Here is a 20,545-nt window from a genome sequence, read left to right as displayed (position 1 = left end):
TACAGTCAGTGTTCATTTCAGCATTTGCAAGGAAAGACAGGTAGTCAGAAGAGCTCTTTTTCCTTTGTGAAAAGAGACATCATTCACCTATTCTAAGGAGTACTGGGTAAAACAAAAACATTTTGTTGCTTTCTTTGGCTGTGTGTTACAAAAGATCTCTTAAAAATGTTGTAATATGTACAGGGGATGGACTACTATGGTTTCACAGAGGCAGGGTGCCAGGACATATTATGTAAGGTGTTGATCTTTCTTAAATGTTAAATTGGATATAAAACAGTTGGTTTCCAGTTCCCCTTTCTGGCAACAGGCCAGCCTCATGTAATTCCATATAAGATGGGCCCCTCACAGCAGAATAGCTGCTCAGGATAACAACAGAACACAGAAACTGCAGCGGTCCTGTGGATAATGTCTGTTCTTTTCTCAAGAATAAAGGGCATGCTCTTTCTCTTGTTCCTCACATGGTTTTGTTCTGGTCAGCCTGCACCTCCACTCTTACGTTTCTCTGTCTACCTGGATCCTTCAAACATGGTATACCTTCGTTGGGACCATGATGAACAGGAGATGATGACTTTTGACCTGCAGGTTCACACAACTGGCTGGGTGGCATTTGGATTCAGCCCTCACGGAGAGTTGCCTGGATCTGACATTGTGATTGGAGGTGTCTTCCCTAATGGCAGCATCTACTTCTCTGTAAGTTGAAAACTCTTCTGAAAAGTCTTCTTCTGCATCCCTCTTTGCCAAGGGCCATATTGTCAGTGTGTTGTCTTGACAGCACATGGGCTTAACCGGCTAAAGCTAGCTATCTGGGGCCATTTTAGATGCTATATTAGCCTCCAACTGAAAGAGTCCAAAAGGTCCCAGGACTTCTGCAGGTCCTATATCATGGCTGCTAGCCCTGTGCAGCTACCTCACATACACTATGATATGCCAGATGGCACTAGATGTTGTTGTTAGGCAAATAAACTGATCCCATCTGTGAGTCAAAACCACAGCTAGAACCAATTCGATATGATCAAAGCAGTCACCTACCATGAAACTAGAAAGGGCTGCTGAGAGAATTACTTCAGATAGGATTCTGATGTGAAATTCCTCTGTTTTTCATCACTTCCTTCTCTTCAAAGGTTAAATAAAATTCAAGAAAATGAAAGTTTATAGTTTGCTCACTACAGATGTTGAGCGGATGGGGAGGAGAACAACTTTTCACATCTCTCTGCTATTTATGCATTCAGCTGTCTTGATTTTGTGTAGGAGCTCATAGCCTAAGTCTATCAGAATTGTGGTCTAGCTTTGCAAAGTGAAAGAGACCTCCTTGGAGCCTAGCTCTGACTTGAGTACTGTGAATGGGAGTCCTCCTACAAAAGTAAAGTTGTTGTAGAGGCAGTCATCTGGTTTGAACTAGCTTTCTGGGTTTCTTCTGGAGTAAGTGGAGAGATGTGTTCACCTCCACAGGTGGCTTCTTCCTGACAGTGTTAAATGCTCCATTAGGAATAGGATAGGACACTCTTGGGGCTTGATGATTTTTTCCATTGACTGTAAAGGCAATAACTAAGGTTAGATGCCTGATGTTAGGACAGCTGAACTGCAGATGAAAAAAAATGCCCATTAGGGCACTAAATACAAGGACAGTGTGTGTTTGTTTGTTTGAAAGAGAAAAAGTTTAGTATTATCCAAACACAGGAAAAGAAAAAGGTTACACCGATTAAATATTTGCAATTCAAAGTGGTTTTAGTTTGCTGAGACATTTTATTTTCCCTATTCACATAACAGTAAAATGTGTTTTGCATGAAATGTGTCTTTACGCTTTTCTAAAGTCAGTGAACTTTGGAGGAGATAAGGTAGCTAGCTTCACTCATGGTCTAGTTGTTTGCCAAACTGCTGTTGTAATACTGAGTTTCAAATCTTTTTTGTGATTGTGACACAATGAATTATAGGGGTAAATGAAACTATGGGGGGAAATAATATGGTCAACTTAGAAGAAACTGTTGCTTGTAGTTTATTTAAGAGTAATTACAAAATAATAATAATAATAATTTAGGGTAAAATGAAAGCCTTTAACAACTCCTGAAAGGTACATCCTAAAATAAGAAATTGAAGTATTCAGTTTCAAAATTATTAATATTAAACATTCCATAATATTCATATTAAATATTTAACATTTTCAGTGTTTCTCTACCTTGGTAGCTGGAATTCTTTGTTTAAATTAGAAAATCACTTCAGTCCCACAAACATCCTAGTTTTTATCTGCTTTACTACATATAAGAAAATATGTCCCAATGACTTAAATCTGGAGACATTATAGTAAGCAAGCACATTACTGAACACAAAGATCTACATGTGTTGTAGCCTGTGTGTCATTTCTCCTGAACCCATGGAACAGACTGAGGAAAAATTTGCTAGTTACCGTAAATGGCGTTTATGTGGAGCTTTCTGTTTGTGTTCTTCCCTTAATCCTTTTTCTTGCATTCTTGGTTTTTGTTTTAATCTTCCCTTTTACTTCAACCATGCCAAACTCATTATCTGAATAATGACCAATGGGTGGAAAAACTAGCCAAAAAAATGTTGTTGGATATCTGTTTGTTGTTACAGCTGCTCACTGCCTTTCTCTTTCTTAAGGTATATTTAATTTTACATATTTATTTCAAAGTACTTCACTTGCAAAATACTTATCTTTAAATTGTGATCTTAGAAGCTTTGGTATGCCCCAAATATTTCGTATTTAAACTACCCCTGTTTTTCAGCAGGGCTTACTTTACCTCCCAGTTCCTGTGTAATTTAGCCAAATGTGCTAAAATACCCTGGTATGCAGGAGGAGACTCTCTCTGTCAGGGAGTGGGGAAGATCCTCTAGGATTCATCCTATCCAGGCTACCCTCTGGGCAATGGGACACCAAGGGCTGCTCTTCCTTTGAGAAGCTGGATGTAGCAGGACTGGATGGGAATTATCTTTGATTTATTTGTGGAAATTGGCAGTGAAAGTGGGGGAGATTTTTTGGTGAAAGAAATACTTAGATTATTCAGGTGCCACCAACAGTAATTAGGAACATGACTTCCTGGAGTGTAGGAAGTTTTTCTCTCCTCTCTATGGCTTTTACCACTCTTCCTTTTCCAGGATTTTCATGTGGTAGATGAGGCAACCCTTGAGGAAGATGACAGCCAGGACTACCAACTGCTGTCAGTGACAGAGAACGAGACCTCCACCACCATGCTGTTCAAGCGCCACCTCCGGACGTGTGACTCAAATGACCTGGATATCACAGTAAGGAAGGGGACTGGTCAAACAACAAACCAAACCAAACTGCTCTCATGTCCCCCTGTAGTCCCAGTTTCTCTGGATCGGATCTGAGAATAACAAGATTTTCTCACAACAGTAAAGTTACAGGAATATGAAGAAAAATATGGGATCATATGGCCACATTTATAATGCCCATTTCAAGGGTGTGATATTGATGTGTTTTATACTTTCTTACAATGTTTTCCATCAAAGAATTGTGATGATGTCTCAGTGTTTTCTTAAGCCTGAATACAAGTTTAGTCTACGCAAAAATGTTTGTCCAGAGGTAGGTGTATATTCAACATTTTTCCAGAGTTCAAATACATGCTCAAAAAACTAGTTATATTCCTTTGAAGTGACAGACCTTCCTAATTACCTTCACTAATTGGAAGAAATATGATCCCATTCTAAATGGTAAGAAGGTTCAGACTTCCAAGGCTACTGCTGTTCTTACATGGTGGGGCAGATCCAGGCAGGAATGTATGCTCAGTGTTAGCTGCTAATGGAGAATCATGGTACTACAGTTTTTTTAGCATTTTGTGTTAGGTCTTGTAGCAATTCTTAGTAAAAATTTCTGAAGCCAGCACCCTTTATTTGTAAGGAAAAAAAAAAGGTGTGTATATTTATATATGTGTATATATATATACACACAAATATATGTGTATATTGTTTTTGTGCCTGCACAAGGCAAATTTTATGTATTACAGTGGTTACATTCTGTTGTGTGTTCTGATATATTGCTTGATTGTCCATACGTAACATACGTACCAAACATTCACATTTATAATACACGTGACTTTTAACTGCACATGGTTAGTATTGTATTGGATTTTAATATGTGTGCAGCGGTATAATGCATATGATGCGAGTGAATGACATGTTTATCGTTGATGGGAAGGAATTAAGATTTTCCAATGAAACACTCTCATTACAGATGGACACAGCACGTCTCATTACTGTATTTGGCACTGATGACACAGTCCAACTCTTTAAGGGCCAAAAATTTTCTAAATCTCTTTTCTTGATGAGATACAGAAGTCCATCCAACTCAACTGACCCTAAAATATTCTTCACCTATGACCTGAGGCTGGACAACGTAAGTATTGGACAAAAAACAGTTAGCTCCCAGACTCAATGTCTAAGCTGTGCTTGCTCAGAGATGTGGATAGCTGAACTGGAATACTGGAGCAGACTACCTGGGATGTGTTAGAGGAGGACAGACTTACTCAGAAAAAAAAAAAAAAAAAAAAAAAAAAGATATAAGTATGTGCTGTGCTTGAGACTCTAGACATACAGGAATTAAAAATATTTGATTGAACAGGTTAATTGTTAAGAGCTGGTGGAGCTGACCAAAGTATTTTCTCTTCACCAGAATGGAGTCTTGTCTTCTTGAACCTTTAATCATTTCACTCATTGCTACCAGAACCCCATCAGTCTCTTGCTAACTGCATCATCTCTCCCTCCTGACTGGAGGAACAGGGTCCAGTTCTGTTTTTCATTCTCCTTGCACAGCCTCCTTTTGGCTTCTTCACTTTCCTGCACATGTTATTGTGTTGCCAGAGGAATCTTCAGGTGATTTGTGTCTGATTCTTTTCCAGTTTGCTGTTCCCGTTGAAGAAACCAAGTATGCCTGTACCTTTCTCCCACTGCCCATGGTTAAGCAGAAGCACCACATCTACAAGGTAAACTCGTTGGCTGTCTTGCTGGGGAAAAAACAGGACAGAACAGACTTGTTCCTTCAATTATGCTTGCAAGTCTGTCCCTTAGAGCATTTTTAGCATAAATCTGGGAGCATTCCATGTGTCCTTCACTGCCATTGGGATGAGCCAGTGAATTTGTCTGGATTGTGTAAAAATATTCTCTGCCTCATTTCTAACCTTTATTTCTAACCTTGGAATTATCTTTATGTACATCACACCCGAAGAAATCTTCCTACAAGTCTGATTCTCTCAGTGTAATGAACTCAGGCCATGTTACCTATCAGTATCTTTGAGAGCAAAGGGAGCCTGCAGAATTTTCTGTATTTGAAAAGAAGGGAAGGGAAGGGAAGGGAAGGGAAGGGAAGGGAAGGGAAGGGAAGGGAAGGGAAGGGAAGGGAAGGGAAGGGAAGGGAAGGGAAGGGAAGGGAAGGGAAGGGAAGGGAAGGGAAGGGAAGGGAAGGGAAGGGAAGGGAAGGGAAGGGAAGGGAAGGGAAGGGAAGGGAAGGGAAGGGAAGGGAAGGGAAGGGAAGGGAAGGGAAGGGAAGGGAAGGGAAGGGAAGGGAAGGGAAGGGAAGGGAAGGGAAGGGAAGGGAAGGGAAGGGAAGGGAAGGGAAGGAAAAACATGAACTTACCAAACCTGGTTTAATTCTCAAATTGAGATAATTTTGCTTTAATGTCACACAACCCTTCTTAATTTTCCAGGTTTTGAAGGTTTAAAAAAGAGATGTTCCAATGAAATGACATAAAATTTCAGAAGGAAGAATTTACATGGACTTGAAAAGCAAGAATTTAAAAGACAAAAATACAAGCCTACAGAACAAACTCAGGAGTTTTAGTCAGTTCTGGTGGTAACATCAGGAGTTTGAGGCCTGATCTCACTGGTACTAGTAAAACTTCAATGATTCATAAACAGATCCAGGTTATTTGCAGATTTATTTTAAAATATCTTGATTATACTTGTGCAGGCACAACTGAGGGGACAGCAAGTTACAATGAACCTAGATCAAGCATCCAAGGTCAAGGTTCTTTATCTTGCTATTCAGCCAATAAAGTGGTTCATGAGGTAAACTAGTTATATTTGTAGTCTGGAATCACACTGCCCAACATAGTAGGGCAAATAGACATCCCTGTAATTCTGACTAAAGAAACATGCTTTAGAGGAAGGTGCAATTCAATTCTGGAAAAAATGGACTCTGCTGGGTGCGTATTGAAATCAGTGGATAAACCATCATCCAGTTTGCCATTCACCTTGTGAATCTGATTATCTGTTTACTCAAGCTGTGGTTAGATGTTCTTCCTTGTTGCTTGGGAAATAAATATTTTAGGATTGAAAATAACTTCTTTTTTGTCTCTTTCTCTTGCTTACAGTTTGAACCTGTAATAACACCCCACAACATAACTTTAGTTCATCATATTCTGATTTATGCCTGTGGCAATGCCAGTGTGTTACCAAGTGGCATAGATGATTGCTACGGAGCCAATCCAGATTTTGCCCTGTGCTCTCAGGTGGTTGTGGGCTGGGCTGTTGGAGGAGAGGTGAGTCTGGGGGCCCGTTCCCTTCCTTATTTCTTGTTGTGAATAGTGGTAACCCTTTTTGTCAGCTTATCCAGTAAGACCTCACTGTCCTGCAGAGCCAATCAAACTGGGGGACTCTCGTTCTGTTCTCACTCAAGTCATCTGTGGGATCAGTTGAAGATGCTGATTTCTACATAGCTGTTGATACGCGGAGTGTATGTGCATGTTATTATCATACAGGCATTGAACAGTTATTATATGTCAAATAGTAAGGCTTTCATTCTGACCTTTTGATAATGTTGACGTTAACGTGACAAAACTCTCCTTGGACTAATCTTGCATAAGAGAAAGTTGTTGTTGTGGTTTAACCTGGCTGGCAGCTAAACACCACACAGCCGTTCGCTCACCCTCCCCCCTCCCTCTCTGGGATGGGGGAGAGAAACGGGAAAGTGAAGCTTGTGAGTTGAGATAAAGTCAGTTTATTAAGACACAAAAATAATAATAAAAATAATAATAATAATAATAGTATTATTAATAATAATGTGTACGAAACAAGTGATGCACAATGCAATTGCTCACCACCCGCTGACCAATGCCCAGCCTATCCCTGAGCAGCCGGCCCCCCACCCCGGCCAGCCACCCCTATATATTGTTTAGCATGATGTCAGATGGTATGGAATACCCCTTTGTCCAGTTTGGGTCAGCTGTCCTGGGTCTGTCCCCTCCCAGCTCCTGCTGCACCCCCAGCCTGCCCGCTGGCAGGACAGAGCGAGAAGCTGAAAAGTCCTTGGCTTGGTGTAAGCATTGCTCTGCAACAATTAAAACATCAGTGTGTTATCAGCGCTCTTCTCATCCTAATCCAAAACATAGCACCCTACCAGCTACTAGGAGGAAAAGTAACTCTGTCCTAACTGAAACCAGGACAGGAGTGTACCTACTCACTGCCTTCAGTCCTACTGGCTCCACTTGTTTTTCAGCATAATAAAATTAAAAGTTAGGTGAAGTTGGTGCTCATGGATGAGTGATTTAGTTGATAGTCAGGGTTACACAAATTATAGCATCTATATTGTGATTGTTATTTCACTTCTCAGAGCAAAATGTATTTTGTGGTTCTATGGTATGGATGTACATGGGGAGGAAAAGATGTAGGAGATGAATTTTAGACAAAACACATTCATTTTATTTAGATTTCAAATTATGCAGTTCCAATGCTGATGTGAAATTCAATGCACGAATTTATACTTTATATAAATATCCTATAAAATATAGTAACAAAATAAAAACGAAACCAGTCAAAAGGATAAGGGAAAAATAAATTTTGAAAATTCTTCTTTATTTCAATTCAGAAAAAAAAATTAATAGAACAGGAAGAATTTTTGACAACATTTTGGTTTTTAACAAAGTCTAAAAAAAATTCACAGATGCAAGAAAATCAAAACTTTATTTTTCTAAGTTTCCATATTCTGTCCCTGTCAAAAAAAAAAAAAAGAGAGAGAGAGAGAGAAGAGTTAAAATTACTAATTACTTCATGTAACTTTATTTCTCCACAAGTCTTATCAATTTCCAGATGATGCTGCATATTCCATTGGGACACCTTGGGACCCTCAGTATGTCCGACTGGAAATCCATTACAGCAATTTTGACTTAGTATCAGGTGGGTAACGTTGGGCAGTTGTCTGACAAAGAACAGCAGCAGGATGGTAGTCTCAGACCTCACCTACATACCAATTAGGAACGAGTTACTGTGTGAAATCCTTCCACGTATTGACCAGTACAACCTTCAGACAGTAAGAGGAAACTTAACTGGCTCCCATTCAGGAAGAATTCTAAAGTTATACCTGCCTAGGTTAGACAAGTCTTGTTATAGAGAAACCTAAGCACATCTATCTGCTGGTACATACTAGCAGGTACGGTACATGGGAGTGTTAGGAAGAACATCAAGAAAAGGTGGGCATCGTGGGAAAGAGGAGCAGAGTGAAAAGTGTCAGACTGACTACAGGAGAAATAGGAATATCAGGTCAGGATGAAGTCCTGAGAGGCTAATAGTATCACCTCAGGCTTCTACCATGACCTCCAGCACTCAATCCCTATGACAAGTGATGAAGGATACTACCATGTTATTTATTATCATTTTACAGTAGGCAAAACTAAAGTTTTGATAGGAACCACCTGAGCCTATAGGCAGGGTCAGACTGAGATACACTGTGAGTGACGGTTTGTGCAACCATGAACCTTGCATGACTTTGAGATTGTACATGACAGTGAATCATGTCACTGCAGGTAGGGTGGAGGGTTTAGGCCCTCCTGTCAGTCTGTGCCTATTCCAGTTCCGTAATTGGGAATGAGACACTCTAGGTGTTGTTGCTTCAGGCCCCTCTGCTGATAACTAGCCAGTGCTCCCTCCTGAAGAAGAATGGGAAATTATCCAGAGTCAGGACAGCAAGGCATGCCTGGAGGCCCAGGGGTGGGAAGAGGGCAGAGGTAAAGGAGATCACAGAACACAAGGGACTCAAGGTACAGTTATGAACAGAACAAAGTACAGATGTGAGCAGAACAGACTGATGTGTACAGGGTACTGACAGTCAAGCGGTGGCTATCTGGGTATTGAGGGGACTGGGGATGTGGGCGTGGGAGCTGGGAAAGGTGAGGATTCAGACATGCACAGGATGGATGGAAAACTAAGGAAAAGGGTCATGTAAACCAGAGATGTTTCTGGAGTCACTGCTGAAGGAGCGGTTATTTTTATTTTAAAGGTTTGATCGACAGTTCAGGAGTACGAATCTACTATACACCAGAGGTACGAAAGTACGATGTGGGGGTACTGCAAACAGGCATCTTCACCTTCCCTGTGCATTTCATTCCTCCTGGAGCAGAATCCTACAGATCTTACGGCCTTTGCAATTCAAGCCAGTTTGATGAAGTGAGTGTGGGGGAAAGACATAAGAAATCCTTCTTGTTTTCTAGATCTTTCTCACTTTGGTCTTTCGTCTTGCTCTAGACACGTCCAAAAGCCATTTGGTGCAGGGTGCCATCTTGCCTTCCATTTCTGCATGTTGCAAAATGAATATCTTTTCCAGTAAAACTGCTCAGAAGAGACCCAGGGTTTGACCCAAGAGCATTAGCAGAGCTGTGTAAGCATGTCAAAATCATGGCTTAAGTACCCATTCACAACATCTAAGTAAATGGTGTGTGTGTGTGTGGAAGCCAAGAATGTAAAGCTTCCCAAGACCCCCAAGGGAGTCTGTTCCACCATACGTGAGAACTTTGTCCTACCACAAGGTATGTGGTACTGGTGCAGGAAGGCAGGTGCTGGGCTGGGAGGATGTGGTGCAATCTCTCAGGTCAAGAAGATACCTCTAGGGCAGAGAGCTCACATCCCTCTAAAAACTGCCATGGGGTTGCTAACAACAGTCAACTCCCGTGGACTGTGGGATCCAGGGGATTTACTCCCTCCAGGACTACTAGATACTCCTTTCACTGTTCCCAGTACCAGCCAGTGCTGAGACTGGGGGCAAACTCCAAAGATACAGACATCCTCCACTCCACCCCACCTACCCAAACACACATGACCAGAGAATGGTCTCAGCTGGCCACTGACAGATCAACACAGACAGGAGTACAATGCCTTTACAGGTACCACATGGGTGAGCACAAACATGGGGGTACCTTGAGAGCACAGACAACACAAATGACCCAGTCCCATTCCTCTTATCTGGCAAATCAAGGTTAAAATTCACTAGAGGAATCACAGAATCACAGAATTGAAGGAGTTGGAAGGGACCTCGAAAGATCATCAGGTCCAACCCCTCTGCCAAAGCAGGTTCCTTAGAGCAGGCTGCCCAGGTAGGCGTCCAGACGGGCCTTGAATATCTTCAGAGAAGGAGACTCCACAACCTCCCTGGGCAGCCTGTTCCAGTGCTCCGTCACCCTCACCGTGAAGAAGTTCTTTCTCATGTTGGTGCGGAACTTCCTGTGCTCTATCTTGTGGCCATTGCCCCTTGTCCTATCCCCACAAACCACTGAAAAGAGGTTGGCCAAATCCCTCTGTCTCCCACACCTCAGGTATTTATACACATTGATGAGATTCCCCTCTCAGTCTTCTTTTCTCCAGGCTGAACAGACCCAGGTCTCTCAGCCTTTCTTCATAGGGAAGATGCTCCAGGACCCGTATCATCTTTGTGGCCCTCTGCTGGACTTTTTCCAGGAGATCCCTGTCTTTTTTTGTAGTGGGGAGCCCAGAACTGGACACAGCACTCCAGGTGAGGCCTGACCAGGGCAGAGTAGAGGGGGAGGATCACCTCCCTTGACCTGCTGGCCATGCTCCTTTTAATGCACGCAAAGAATTGGAAGGAACATGCACATACTCTCATGCAGCTCTCACATGTACTCATACTTCTAGGTCACTCCAATTTCTGGTTCGCTCTGTTAAGTCCTTCCAGTATTTGTGCCCAGACCTAGGCACGTTTTATGCAGTGTCTTGCGGGGACCTTGAGTCTTACATATATGTAGTACAGAAGGCACACTCACACAGAAAATAATTAGCAATAGAGTGTAACAAGGTAGTATATATAGACTGCAGAGGTCAAGTACCAGGCTTGGCCAGACTAGTACACTGACCTTAACTCTGCTGAAGTACATATGGACTCTCTCCTTCCTCTCCCCGTTGTCCTACGTTTGTTACTATTTCCCTACCTTTGATATTTTCCCTAAACATCCCATAATGCATTTTGCACATTCCCACAACCCACTTACAACATCCCATAAATTCTACATTTAATTGAGCGATTTTACATTTTTACAATTTTAAAAGTTTTACTATTTTAATTGAACATCCTATGAGAAGTTTGCTCCTTATGAGCCCTGAGGTAACCTTGATTTTCTTCTTCTCACCAATTATTAGGATTCTCTTTGAACCTTTTCTGGTTTACACTTTGGTCATTCTTTTAATAGCCCATTGATTGTTCAGTCTTATGATTTTTGCTGTTTCTCTTTCCATTCCTTGGTCTTTGTTAGGCTTCAGGTATCTACATGTTTAACTTACTACCACTTTTCTATTATTTATTTATTTATTTATTTATTTATTTATTTTAGCTTGTAATAGCTGATAGCAAAATATACTTACAGTACCCAGCCTGAGAAATCACAGACTCAGACACCTATTTCAAACTACCTGAAGTGAAATTTTCAGAAAGGCTCACCAGAACAACCTTTCAACAGTAACAGCCTACATGAGGAGACAGGCTAAAACTTTTTTTTTTAAAAAAAATGCTAAGTTGACATTTAGAGAGGTTCAATGAAGCTTTTGACTTGATGGACAGGCTTAAATGTGTATTGCTAAGCTCTGAAAGTGAGGCCATGACCCACTTTTTTTGGACTGCAGATGAATGGGACACCGGTTCCAGATCTGCACGTCTTTGCCTACTTGCTTCACACTCACCTGGCTGGCAGAGGAGTGAAGGTTACGCAGTACAGGTAAGAGACATATTCTTTCCCCTGCCATGGGCTCAGTCACTGACTCTTCAGTCAGAGTGGACAAGAATCCTGTTCCTGGGGTCATTTCCATTCTGTTAGTGCAGGAGACTCCATAGAGTCTGAACTGTAGTGCCAACAGCTAGCTCTTAGAGAAAGACGGGTCAGTTCAGTGAGGAGTGAAAGACTAGGAATGCATGTGCTGTCAAATAAAATAGCCCCAGGCAGTGAGTTCAAGCACTGCACTGCTGCTCTTCTACACTGGTCAACTGCAACAAGGTGCTCTGACGTGTCTGGCCCTGCATGCCAGACTCACCCCAAGGCTATATAGATGCACTTCTGTGGTTTGCATGTACCAGTTCCCATGGGCTGTATAGGCAAAATTATAGTGGGTTTGGTTTCCTTTACCATCCTCCCACTCTAAAGATTTCATCTCCCCTATGCACTGTCTGATCACACCCCAAGCCATGAGACATGAACTCTCGCTTTCAGCCTATGAAAACAGCAAATCATGGTCTGCAGCACAGCGTTTGAACACTGCTTCTGCCAATTTAAATTTATAAATAAACTGAAGCGGGGGGGGGGGGGGGGGGAGCAAGTTGTGCTTTAGGCCAAAAAGGCGTAACAGAGGTCCAAGTGCTTGGTAGCATAGGTATGAACACTTTCTCTTCCTTAGGTTTCTAATTTCAGAACAACCCAGTATGAGCCAAGCATCACGCTTCAGACTTTACAGGGAGTCAGGCACTTTGACCTTTCTATTCAGCCCAAGAACAGTCCATGCTGTTTAGCCATATGGGTGTAGCCCAAGATGTTCCAGCAACATTATAATATTAGAGTGCTCACTGTGACACCTTCGAGGTGAAGTTCTCTGACTGTCTACACAGCATCACTGATGCATCTGGGGTGTAATGTGGGTCCCATTAGGAATGCCAAGAAACTTTGGCATTGCTTGGTCTTTATGTGGCTGTGCTCTCACACTAAATTCCCAGGCCTCTCTGTCTAGAGAATTCATAGGATCATAGAACAATTTGGGTTGGAAGAGACCCTAAAGATCATCCAGTTCCAACCCCCCTGCCATGGGCAGAGACACCTTCCACTAGACCAGTCTGCTCAAAGCCCCATCCAACCTGACCGTAAACATTTCCAGAAACTGGACTTCAACAACCGCTCTGGGCAACCTGTTCCAGTGCCTCACCACCCCCATAGTGAATAATTTCTTCCTTATATCTAATCTAAACCTAACTTTTTTTAGTTTAAAATCATTACCCCTTATCCTATTTGTTCAATTTACTTAGGATGAACATATATATGAGAAAAGACTCTTACAGATTTTATCATGCTAGGACCATGCCCTGAAGTCACCTCAAGCACAAGTTCCAAACCAGAAAGTCAAGTGTTTGAAACAATTTCTGAACAGATCTGATTCAGCCGCAGTGAGCTGTGGGAGGTGATTATTCTTTTCTGGGATTTCTCCTGTAGGATGACTATGTTGTTCTTAGTTATTTGTCTAATTAGTGGAGCCCTCAGCCTGTTTGGAAGTTGGTCTTGGTAAAATATAGTGTGTTGTGATTGTGATTATCCTTGATAACAATTTAGGGACTTTCTGCGGTTGTCCCTGGCTGAAAGTTTCTCTCTGGAAGGTGGCTTTTTTTCTGGAGCCTTTGACTCAGGGCCTTGGTAGCACAGGTCTCTCTCCTTTTTAGGTGTTTAGTTTCAAAATATCCCTACGTGCCAAAGCACCCATAGCAAGTATATGTGAGGAAGGTAAAGCTATGTTGTTCCAAATGATAGTGGTAGTTTGGGGCTCCTTCTCTTTATGCAAGTCACATGATACACATATACTGTGTGTTATGTGACAAAGCATCTTCTTTCTTGGCATTTTAGAGGTACTCAGCAAGATATAAGGACTTGTAATATTCATGGATTAACAATGCTCAAGCTGAGAAAAGACCACCTAAAGAGCTGTATAAAAAAGCAATGTAGAAATAGCAAATAAAAATGAAAATAGCAGTATAGAAATATCAAATTAACTTACTTTTGATGCACCTGCAAGGGAGGGCTTACAGAGCTTGCCAGCTCTACTATGCTAGGGTCAGAGAATCTTTCTTTTTGGTGCTTTGTAGTGCAGGTATTGGAGTTCTTAATTCTGGGATTCCAGAAAATTTTAGAAAGAAAAAAAAAAAAAGATTTTGAAGTGTGTGTTTGGGACCATCACTAAAAATGTGTTGTGTAACTTATGTAAAAAAGAGATCAAGCATGATGTCTGGATGGGATTTTCCTCAGCTCCGTTTATTTCATCCGGGAATCAGTTATTCCACACTCCCCTCTGCAAACATTATAACCCTCTCCCCTTGTACATCTTTGCCAGGAATGGAAAACAGCTGGGGATCATCTGTGAGGACAACAAGTATGACTTCACCTTGCAGGAGATTCGGGACATGAAGGAAATCCTTGTAATCAAACCAGTACGTTCATTCCTCTTCTGGAATGTAGCTGTGGGAGAGCAAGCTGGGGAGGTGACATGCGTCAGAAATGTTAGAATACGTTGATATATTCTGTCCTTCATTCCACTTCAGGCCTTGGCCTCTTTCCTGCATGTGGTTGTTGTCTGTGGTTTGTCTGTACAGCTCTGATGATATGACCTACTGTGTTCCCTAGGGGGATGAGATCCTGGTCGAATGTAACTTTCAGACACTGGATCGGTCAGGGATTACTTTTGTAAGTTTGTTTTTCTACCTACCATTTTTCCATTGCTTTTAAAATTAGTTTAGTCCCGTTAAAATCCTTTGGGCAAAGCAAATATGGCACTGTCAAATGCTTCTAGTGCTAGACACAATATCAGACATACTGAGGCATGCCTTGCAAGGTTGTGCTGTGGCTGGAGAGTAGCTCACCATTGAGACCCTCCTACTCTAGGCTTATGAGCAGATCCCAAAGATGTCTTGCACCTAATACCATACAAGCTAACCCTTGTCCAAAAAGTCATATGCAAGTAGAGAAACTTGCAGCTGAGTTGTTTTTCAATCATTGAACAACTGTATTTAGTGGACAGTTTGGGTCAAATACAGAAAATGAACTAATCTGGCAGCTAGATCTGATCTGGACTTCTCAAAATATAACGTCATTCTTTCTTGAACCCTTCTTGTTCAGATCTCAACCACCGGTTTAATTATACACTTCTGCAGAACACAGCACATAAGCAATTATTGTCATACTCTAGCTTCATAACTGACTTATTTTAGAGCACATACAATGCAGAGCAGATCAGATATTATATATATATATCAGATATTTCCCTTAATGTTTCAGAAGAACTTTGCAAAGTTTCAGACTTTAAGATCCCATAGATTGAAATACAAATACGATAGTCTTCCTGAAAGACAAAGTAAGTACATTTAAGTTATAAAATTACAGAGCAGACTCTTTATTGAACTGCCAGGAGGATTCTTTGGTTCTAACTGACAGACAATCAGGTTCTTCTTTATTCACCACACAGGATCTGCAGGACCTGTAAACAAGAGTGCTTTCTTGAGGAGAAACTGTCTTCCCTTGGAATCTCAGTAGGCCTCTGAGTCATCCTTATGTCTTTGCAGGCTGGGCCAAGCACCATGAATGAGATGTGTCTCTCATTCCTCTTCTACTACCCTCGTAACAACATCTCCAGCTGTATGGGCTACCCTGACATTTTGTACATCGCGCATGTACTCAAGCAGGAGGCCTCAGAGTGAGTCCTGAGTCAGCATGTTTCTGGATGTAGCATAGCAAAATGTAGCTATCAATAATGGTAAATGGAAAAGAGAATGTAAATGAAATGGTCTTAGGGAAGATATACCCACATATCTGGATCTGTCTAGTTGAATTCTCTTGTTGCAGGAATTTATCAATTCCGTCACCTTAAAAATCTCTTCTTTTTCCCCTTCCTTTCTTTTTTCCTCCTTCCTCCTCACTGCTTGTCTTCTCTACTTCCCCATTTCCCCTTACTCTCTCCCCAGTGCAGTGGAAGGAATGATGGCCATGGACTTTGTTGACTGGAATAATGAAACTGTCAAAACTGCAGAGAAAGCAGCCAAGGAGGCAGATCAAATAGTTGTGATTAAAACCATTAATGTAAGTCCCCCTTCTGCACAACTTGTGGTTGGGAAAATGGTGTCACCTCTGAGGTTCTGAGAGTTAAGCACAGCTGAAATACAGAGCCAACACACACCACCATGAGAAATATCAGCTTATCTACAGCTTATCTATTGTAAATGAAAGAGAGTACTTGAATTATGAAAACCCGTCTCTTAGGCTGCAACTGCAAGCAACTGTCCAAGAGATGTTTAATAATCATTTACCATTGTTCTAAAAAAGTTAAACATTCTTCAGAGAGAAAAAAAAAAAACCTTTTGCATCTCAGTAATAAGTGCTTAACAGGTAATGCTACAGAAGGGCATTTTTGATGCAATAAACGATAAAGTAGTGCTGAAGATCCCTCAAGCAACATGGGAGTTAGGATGATCCAGAAAGCTCAATCTCATGGGACATGGCTTCCTAGCCTTTACTTCTCTAATTACATATTAGCCTCATACCTACTGATCTTACAGATAAATCAGGGGGAAAAAATCTCATAAACTGAGAAAGGATGTAAAATCCATCTTCTCCTGTCTCAGAGGGTTTCTCTTCTGTCTCATGACTTTTTCTGAGATGACTCATCCAGACAACAAGAAAATTGACTAAAACATATCCAAAACTTATAGTGTTATCTCTGAATTCTTGTGGCTCCCAACTTATTTAGACGGAGAAACTGTAATTTTATTTTGCCTCTTTCCTTCCATCCCCAGGAAATCCAGAAAAGTGAGAGTGGTCTCATCAGAGATATTTGTATTCCAGAGCGGGCTCTCTGTCACAATATTTCTGCACAACTGACACTGTCAGATCTGAGAGCTACTGCAAACCTTCGTTTGACCGCAGCACACAATTTTGAATCATCAACCACCAAAGAAACTGTTTCACTTCCTCTTCTTTTTCTCACACAGCTGTTGTTTGCTTGGATTATCTTTTCCTCTGAGTATAGGAAGTGAGGGGCAGAATACTAGAACAGATCACTGGCCTGATGAAGAAGTCACTACAAGTGACCACCTGGTATCAGAGTATTCCAGCCCCAACGTGAACATGAGAAGATACCTAAATAATAGAATATTCTCTCCCTTTGGAAGAAATAGGTTCTGTGTGTATTGGCATTTATTTTATTTTCCTGAAAAATACTTTCTATTGTAGTTTGTTCTAAATCAAAAAAACAATGTACTATAATGCAGTAAAGACAGGAATATGATGTCATTTCTTGAATAGCTGGTGATTAATTATTAAATCCAGAGCTTTCATAGATGGGTTACGATGTATATTTGCTCACAGATATTTCAGTAATTTTTATCTAATTTCTAGTTATATACTCACAACCTGCACTTAGGTCAGTACAGAAAACTAGGCTCCTTAGTTATTAAAACATTTTAATTAATAATCCAAGTAATATATTTGAATCTAAAGCCAGTTGTGCCATATCCAGCAATAAAGTATGTATTCCAGCAACTGCATGTCAGGGAATTTATCTATTGATTGCCAGGTAATAATGAGGCAATGGCTGGGTGTTTATTGAATAATAGACCTGAAACATCAAAATGTGAAGATATAGAACACCTCAAGAATCCCATGCCTTGACATTAAATATATGCAAGTGTAATGGCTAATCTATCATGCTGAAGTTTTCCTGTTTTCCTTTCTAACTGTACACAGATATTTTCTTACAGTGTGACACCTAAGGAACTCTGACTCTGAAATTAAATTTAGCACTTCTCCAACTTCAACCCTGTCATGATATTCTACAAAGCAGGCTGGGACTCCTCAAAGAAATATCATGAAAATATTCTTTACAAACCAAAATACATTCATATAAAATCTATAAAAAGAAAAAAGAAGAAAAAAGAAAAAAGAAAAAAGAAAAAAGAAAAAAGAAAAAAGAAAAAAGAAAAAAGAAAAAAGAAAAAAGAAAAAAGAAGTTGATATATTGCTGGGAAAAGTGAAAAGCAGATATTCTCATTTCTAGTTTTTCCTAAAAGTTCTTTTATCAGTAGAAATATTTTGGCTAAAAGAAGAGTTTTCTATATATAATGTTTAAGTGGAAAGGAGGTGAAACTGACTTCTGAACCATATGAAGTAAAGGTTGTTTTGTTTTTGTTGCACAGTATGTCCTGGACAGACCATCGTCCAGAACATAGGCCTTTTATTAACAACTCAAATGTTCTACTATGGAAGACAAAAACATCATTTTAAACCAAAGGGAGACCTGCTGCAGTGTGGTATCTGTAGCATACCGACACTGAACTTGGAGTTCTGCTGGAAGCTTTTACAGGCAAAAATTTTCCATAAAGATGTCTAACAGCATGATGTGAAGTGTACCAGAAGAATGATATATTTGCTAAATCCTTCTAAACTACCTTTTTCTGTTAACAATAATTTCCCTTTTTACATGCAATTATATTTCTCCTTGTAAGGCAGAATTTCAAAAGCACCTTTCCTGTGAGTAATTTCCCAGCTTTTAGTTCCTAAAAAAAAAAAAAAAAGAGAGAGAGAGAAATGAAACAGAAAACAATACAGCCATAATATTCGACTTTATTCAAGGTTTGCCTTTTCTTGCGTGTTTCTTAAAAAGGTTACATGAGCTTATGAATTAAGGAGAAAATGAGCATCTGAAGAATGAGACACGTCAAACTAAAGGATGGAGGTCAAATGCATTGGGTTGCTTTGCATGACTTCTTACTCATCTACTCATTTGTACGTTGGCACGTTCGTTGGTACGTTCAACATGAAGTCACGTACATGAATGACTTCACAGTAAGCAGACTAACTTTTTCAGTGCACCAATAGATGAATGAATCTGAAAGATTTCATGGCCAAACAGTAACATCCTCAGTTTCAGTAGGCTAAGCTCCTCAGTTTCAGTAGACTGAAGGCGTGTGCTGAGATGCCCTAGAGAAGACTGCAACAGCTTGATAGCGTGCATAGGAACCCAAAATCATGTAAAATGGCCTGACCACGTTTTGACTTCTGTAAACCATATTTCAAGGTGCCATTGCATCTGCAGTAGGTTCTGACAGATTTATGCTCCTGAGAATATGACTGGCAGTAGAGGAGAACAACATCAAGAATAAATTTTAAATGTTTTTCAATTTTCTGGTTCAAAGTTCCATTGGTCTCTGAACTGTACCCACATTTCCTGAAGCCATTTTTCTCTACTGATAGGTCAAGTTAACAGATGACATTCAAACAGTACAAGCTCTTCAGCTGCAAGTAAAATAGAGGTCCTTCAAAGGAAAAATAAATAAATAAAATGATAACAATGCAAACAGGGAGTGCAGTAGAGCACATAAGGAATTGTGGTCAGTTAACCCCAGCTAGCACCTAAGCACACACCAGATCCTTGCTCATTCCTCCCATCAGTGGGATGGAGGAGAGAACAGGAAGGGTAAAAGTCAGAAAAATTTGTGGACCAAGATAAAAACAGTTAAACAAATGAAGGAAAACAAAACAAAACAGCAACAACAACAACAAAAACAAGTGATGCAAAGGTAATCACTCTCCACCTTCCACCAGCAGACTGATGCCTAACGAGTCCCCAAGCCATGGTTACTTCGGAAGAACTTCCCTCTCCAAGTTTTATTGCTGAGCACAGCATCAGAAGGTATGGAATATCTCTTTGGTCAGTTTGGGTCAGTTGTTCCAGATGTGCCCCCTCCCAGTTTCTTGCCCACCCCCAGACTCCTCACTTGTAGGGCACAGAGAGAAACAGAGAAGGCCTTCAGACTGTGCAAGCACTGGTCAGATATGGCTAAAACATTGGTGTGTCACCAATTTGTGTTTTAGCCACAAATCTGAAACACAGAATCACACAGGTTGCTACAAAAAACCTTAGCTCCATCACAGCCAAACCAATCTGAACAGGAAGAACAGGCCAGACCACAAGAAATCAGAAGAACACGTACTTCCTCTGCTTGGTTTAGTAACTTTTCTAGAGTTTACCATAATTCACAAGCTGTGTGACAACCCATCATGTAAACAAATCTCTCTCTTTGCTCCATTCTCTTTGTACCCTGTCTTTCACAGTCCTCTTCATGGTTTTTCTTTTATAGCCATTGCAAGAACAAGACTATCAGAAGAAATCTTTTCATGGTATATATTCATATGTGATTACCTATGAGACCCTCTTCTTATACTGGTACAACCTGCCGCCAGGTCCTCTCTTCCTCACATCAAAAACTAGAGTTCAAGTTGACATCAGAAAGAATCATAATTAATACTTTCTTTTTATGCATACTGTGGTTGATGTAATCTCTGATGTGTACGCTGATAGGGGAAGGATAGGGGAAGGATCACGGATTTGTGCACTTTTTTATATCATGTAGGTCTTGTTATTATATAAGCTACTGTCAGTTGCCCAGGTTTGCTCAGACAGTTCTGTTGAAGTACTGGTCATCACCAGGAGCAGCTATCATTAGCTGGTTTGATTCCTTAACTCTTCAGAGATCTCTATCCATGGTAGCTCTCTGGTGGCGTCACTT

At 40.7% G+C, this 20,545-nt stretch overlaps 1 protein-coding gene across 2 annotated transcripts; it reads left to right on the top strand.

Moving 5' to 3' along the window:
- LOC308187570 (putative DBH-like monooxygenase protein 2) lies at positions 1 to 18,576 on the top strand. Of its 2 annotated transcripts, none has more exons than XR_013944787.1 (13): positions 1 to 690; positions 3,109 to 3,255; positions 4,205 to 4,366; positions 4,869 to 4,952; positions 6,339 to 6,506; positions 8,037 to 8,139; positions 9,239 to 9,405; positions 11,866 to 11,957; positions 14,323 to 14,419; positions 14,613 to 14,672; positions 15,548 to 15,678; positions 15,952 to 16,061; positions 16,775 to 16,912. XR_013944787.1 is itself a non-coding variant. In XM_080575668.1 (13 exons), exons 1-13 carry the CDS (start codon positions 406 to 408, stop codon positions 17,012 to 17,014), a joined length of 1,851 nt encoding a protein of 616 aa, XP_080431794.1. In that variant the 5' UTR covers positions 1 to 405; the 3' UTR covers positions 17,015 to 18,576. The 2 variants fall into 2 exon arrangements, 1 of the variants encoding a protein (XP_080431794.1); XM_080575668.1 differs by having other exon boundaries at positions 15,947 to 16,061; positions 16,775 to 18,576.
- The last annotated feature ends 1,969 nt before the right edge of the window (positions 18,577 to 20,545 follow it).

Source organism: Anser brachyrhynchus, assembly GCF_964034855.1.
Source record: "Anser brachyrhynchus genome assembly, chromosome: 1".
Classification (NCBI taxonomy): domain Eukaryota; kingdom Metazoa; phylum Chordata; class Aves; order Anseriformes; family Anatidae; genus Anser; species Anser brachyrhynchus.
This window is presented reverse-complemented; position numbering and strand designations above follow the sequence as displayed.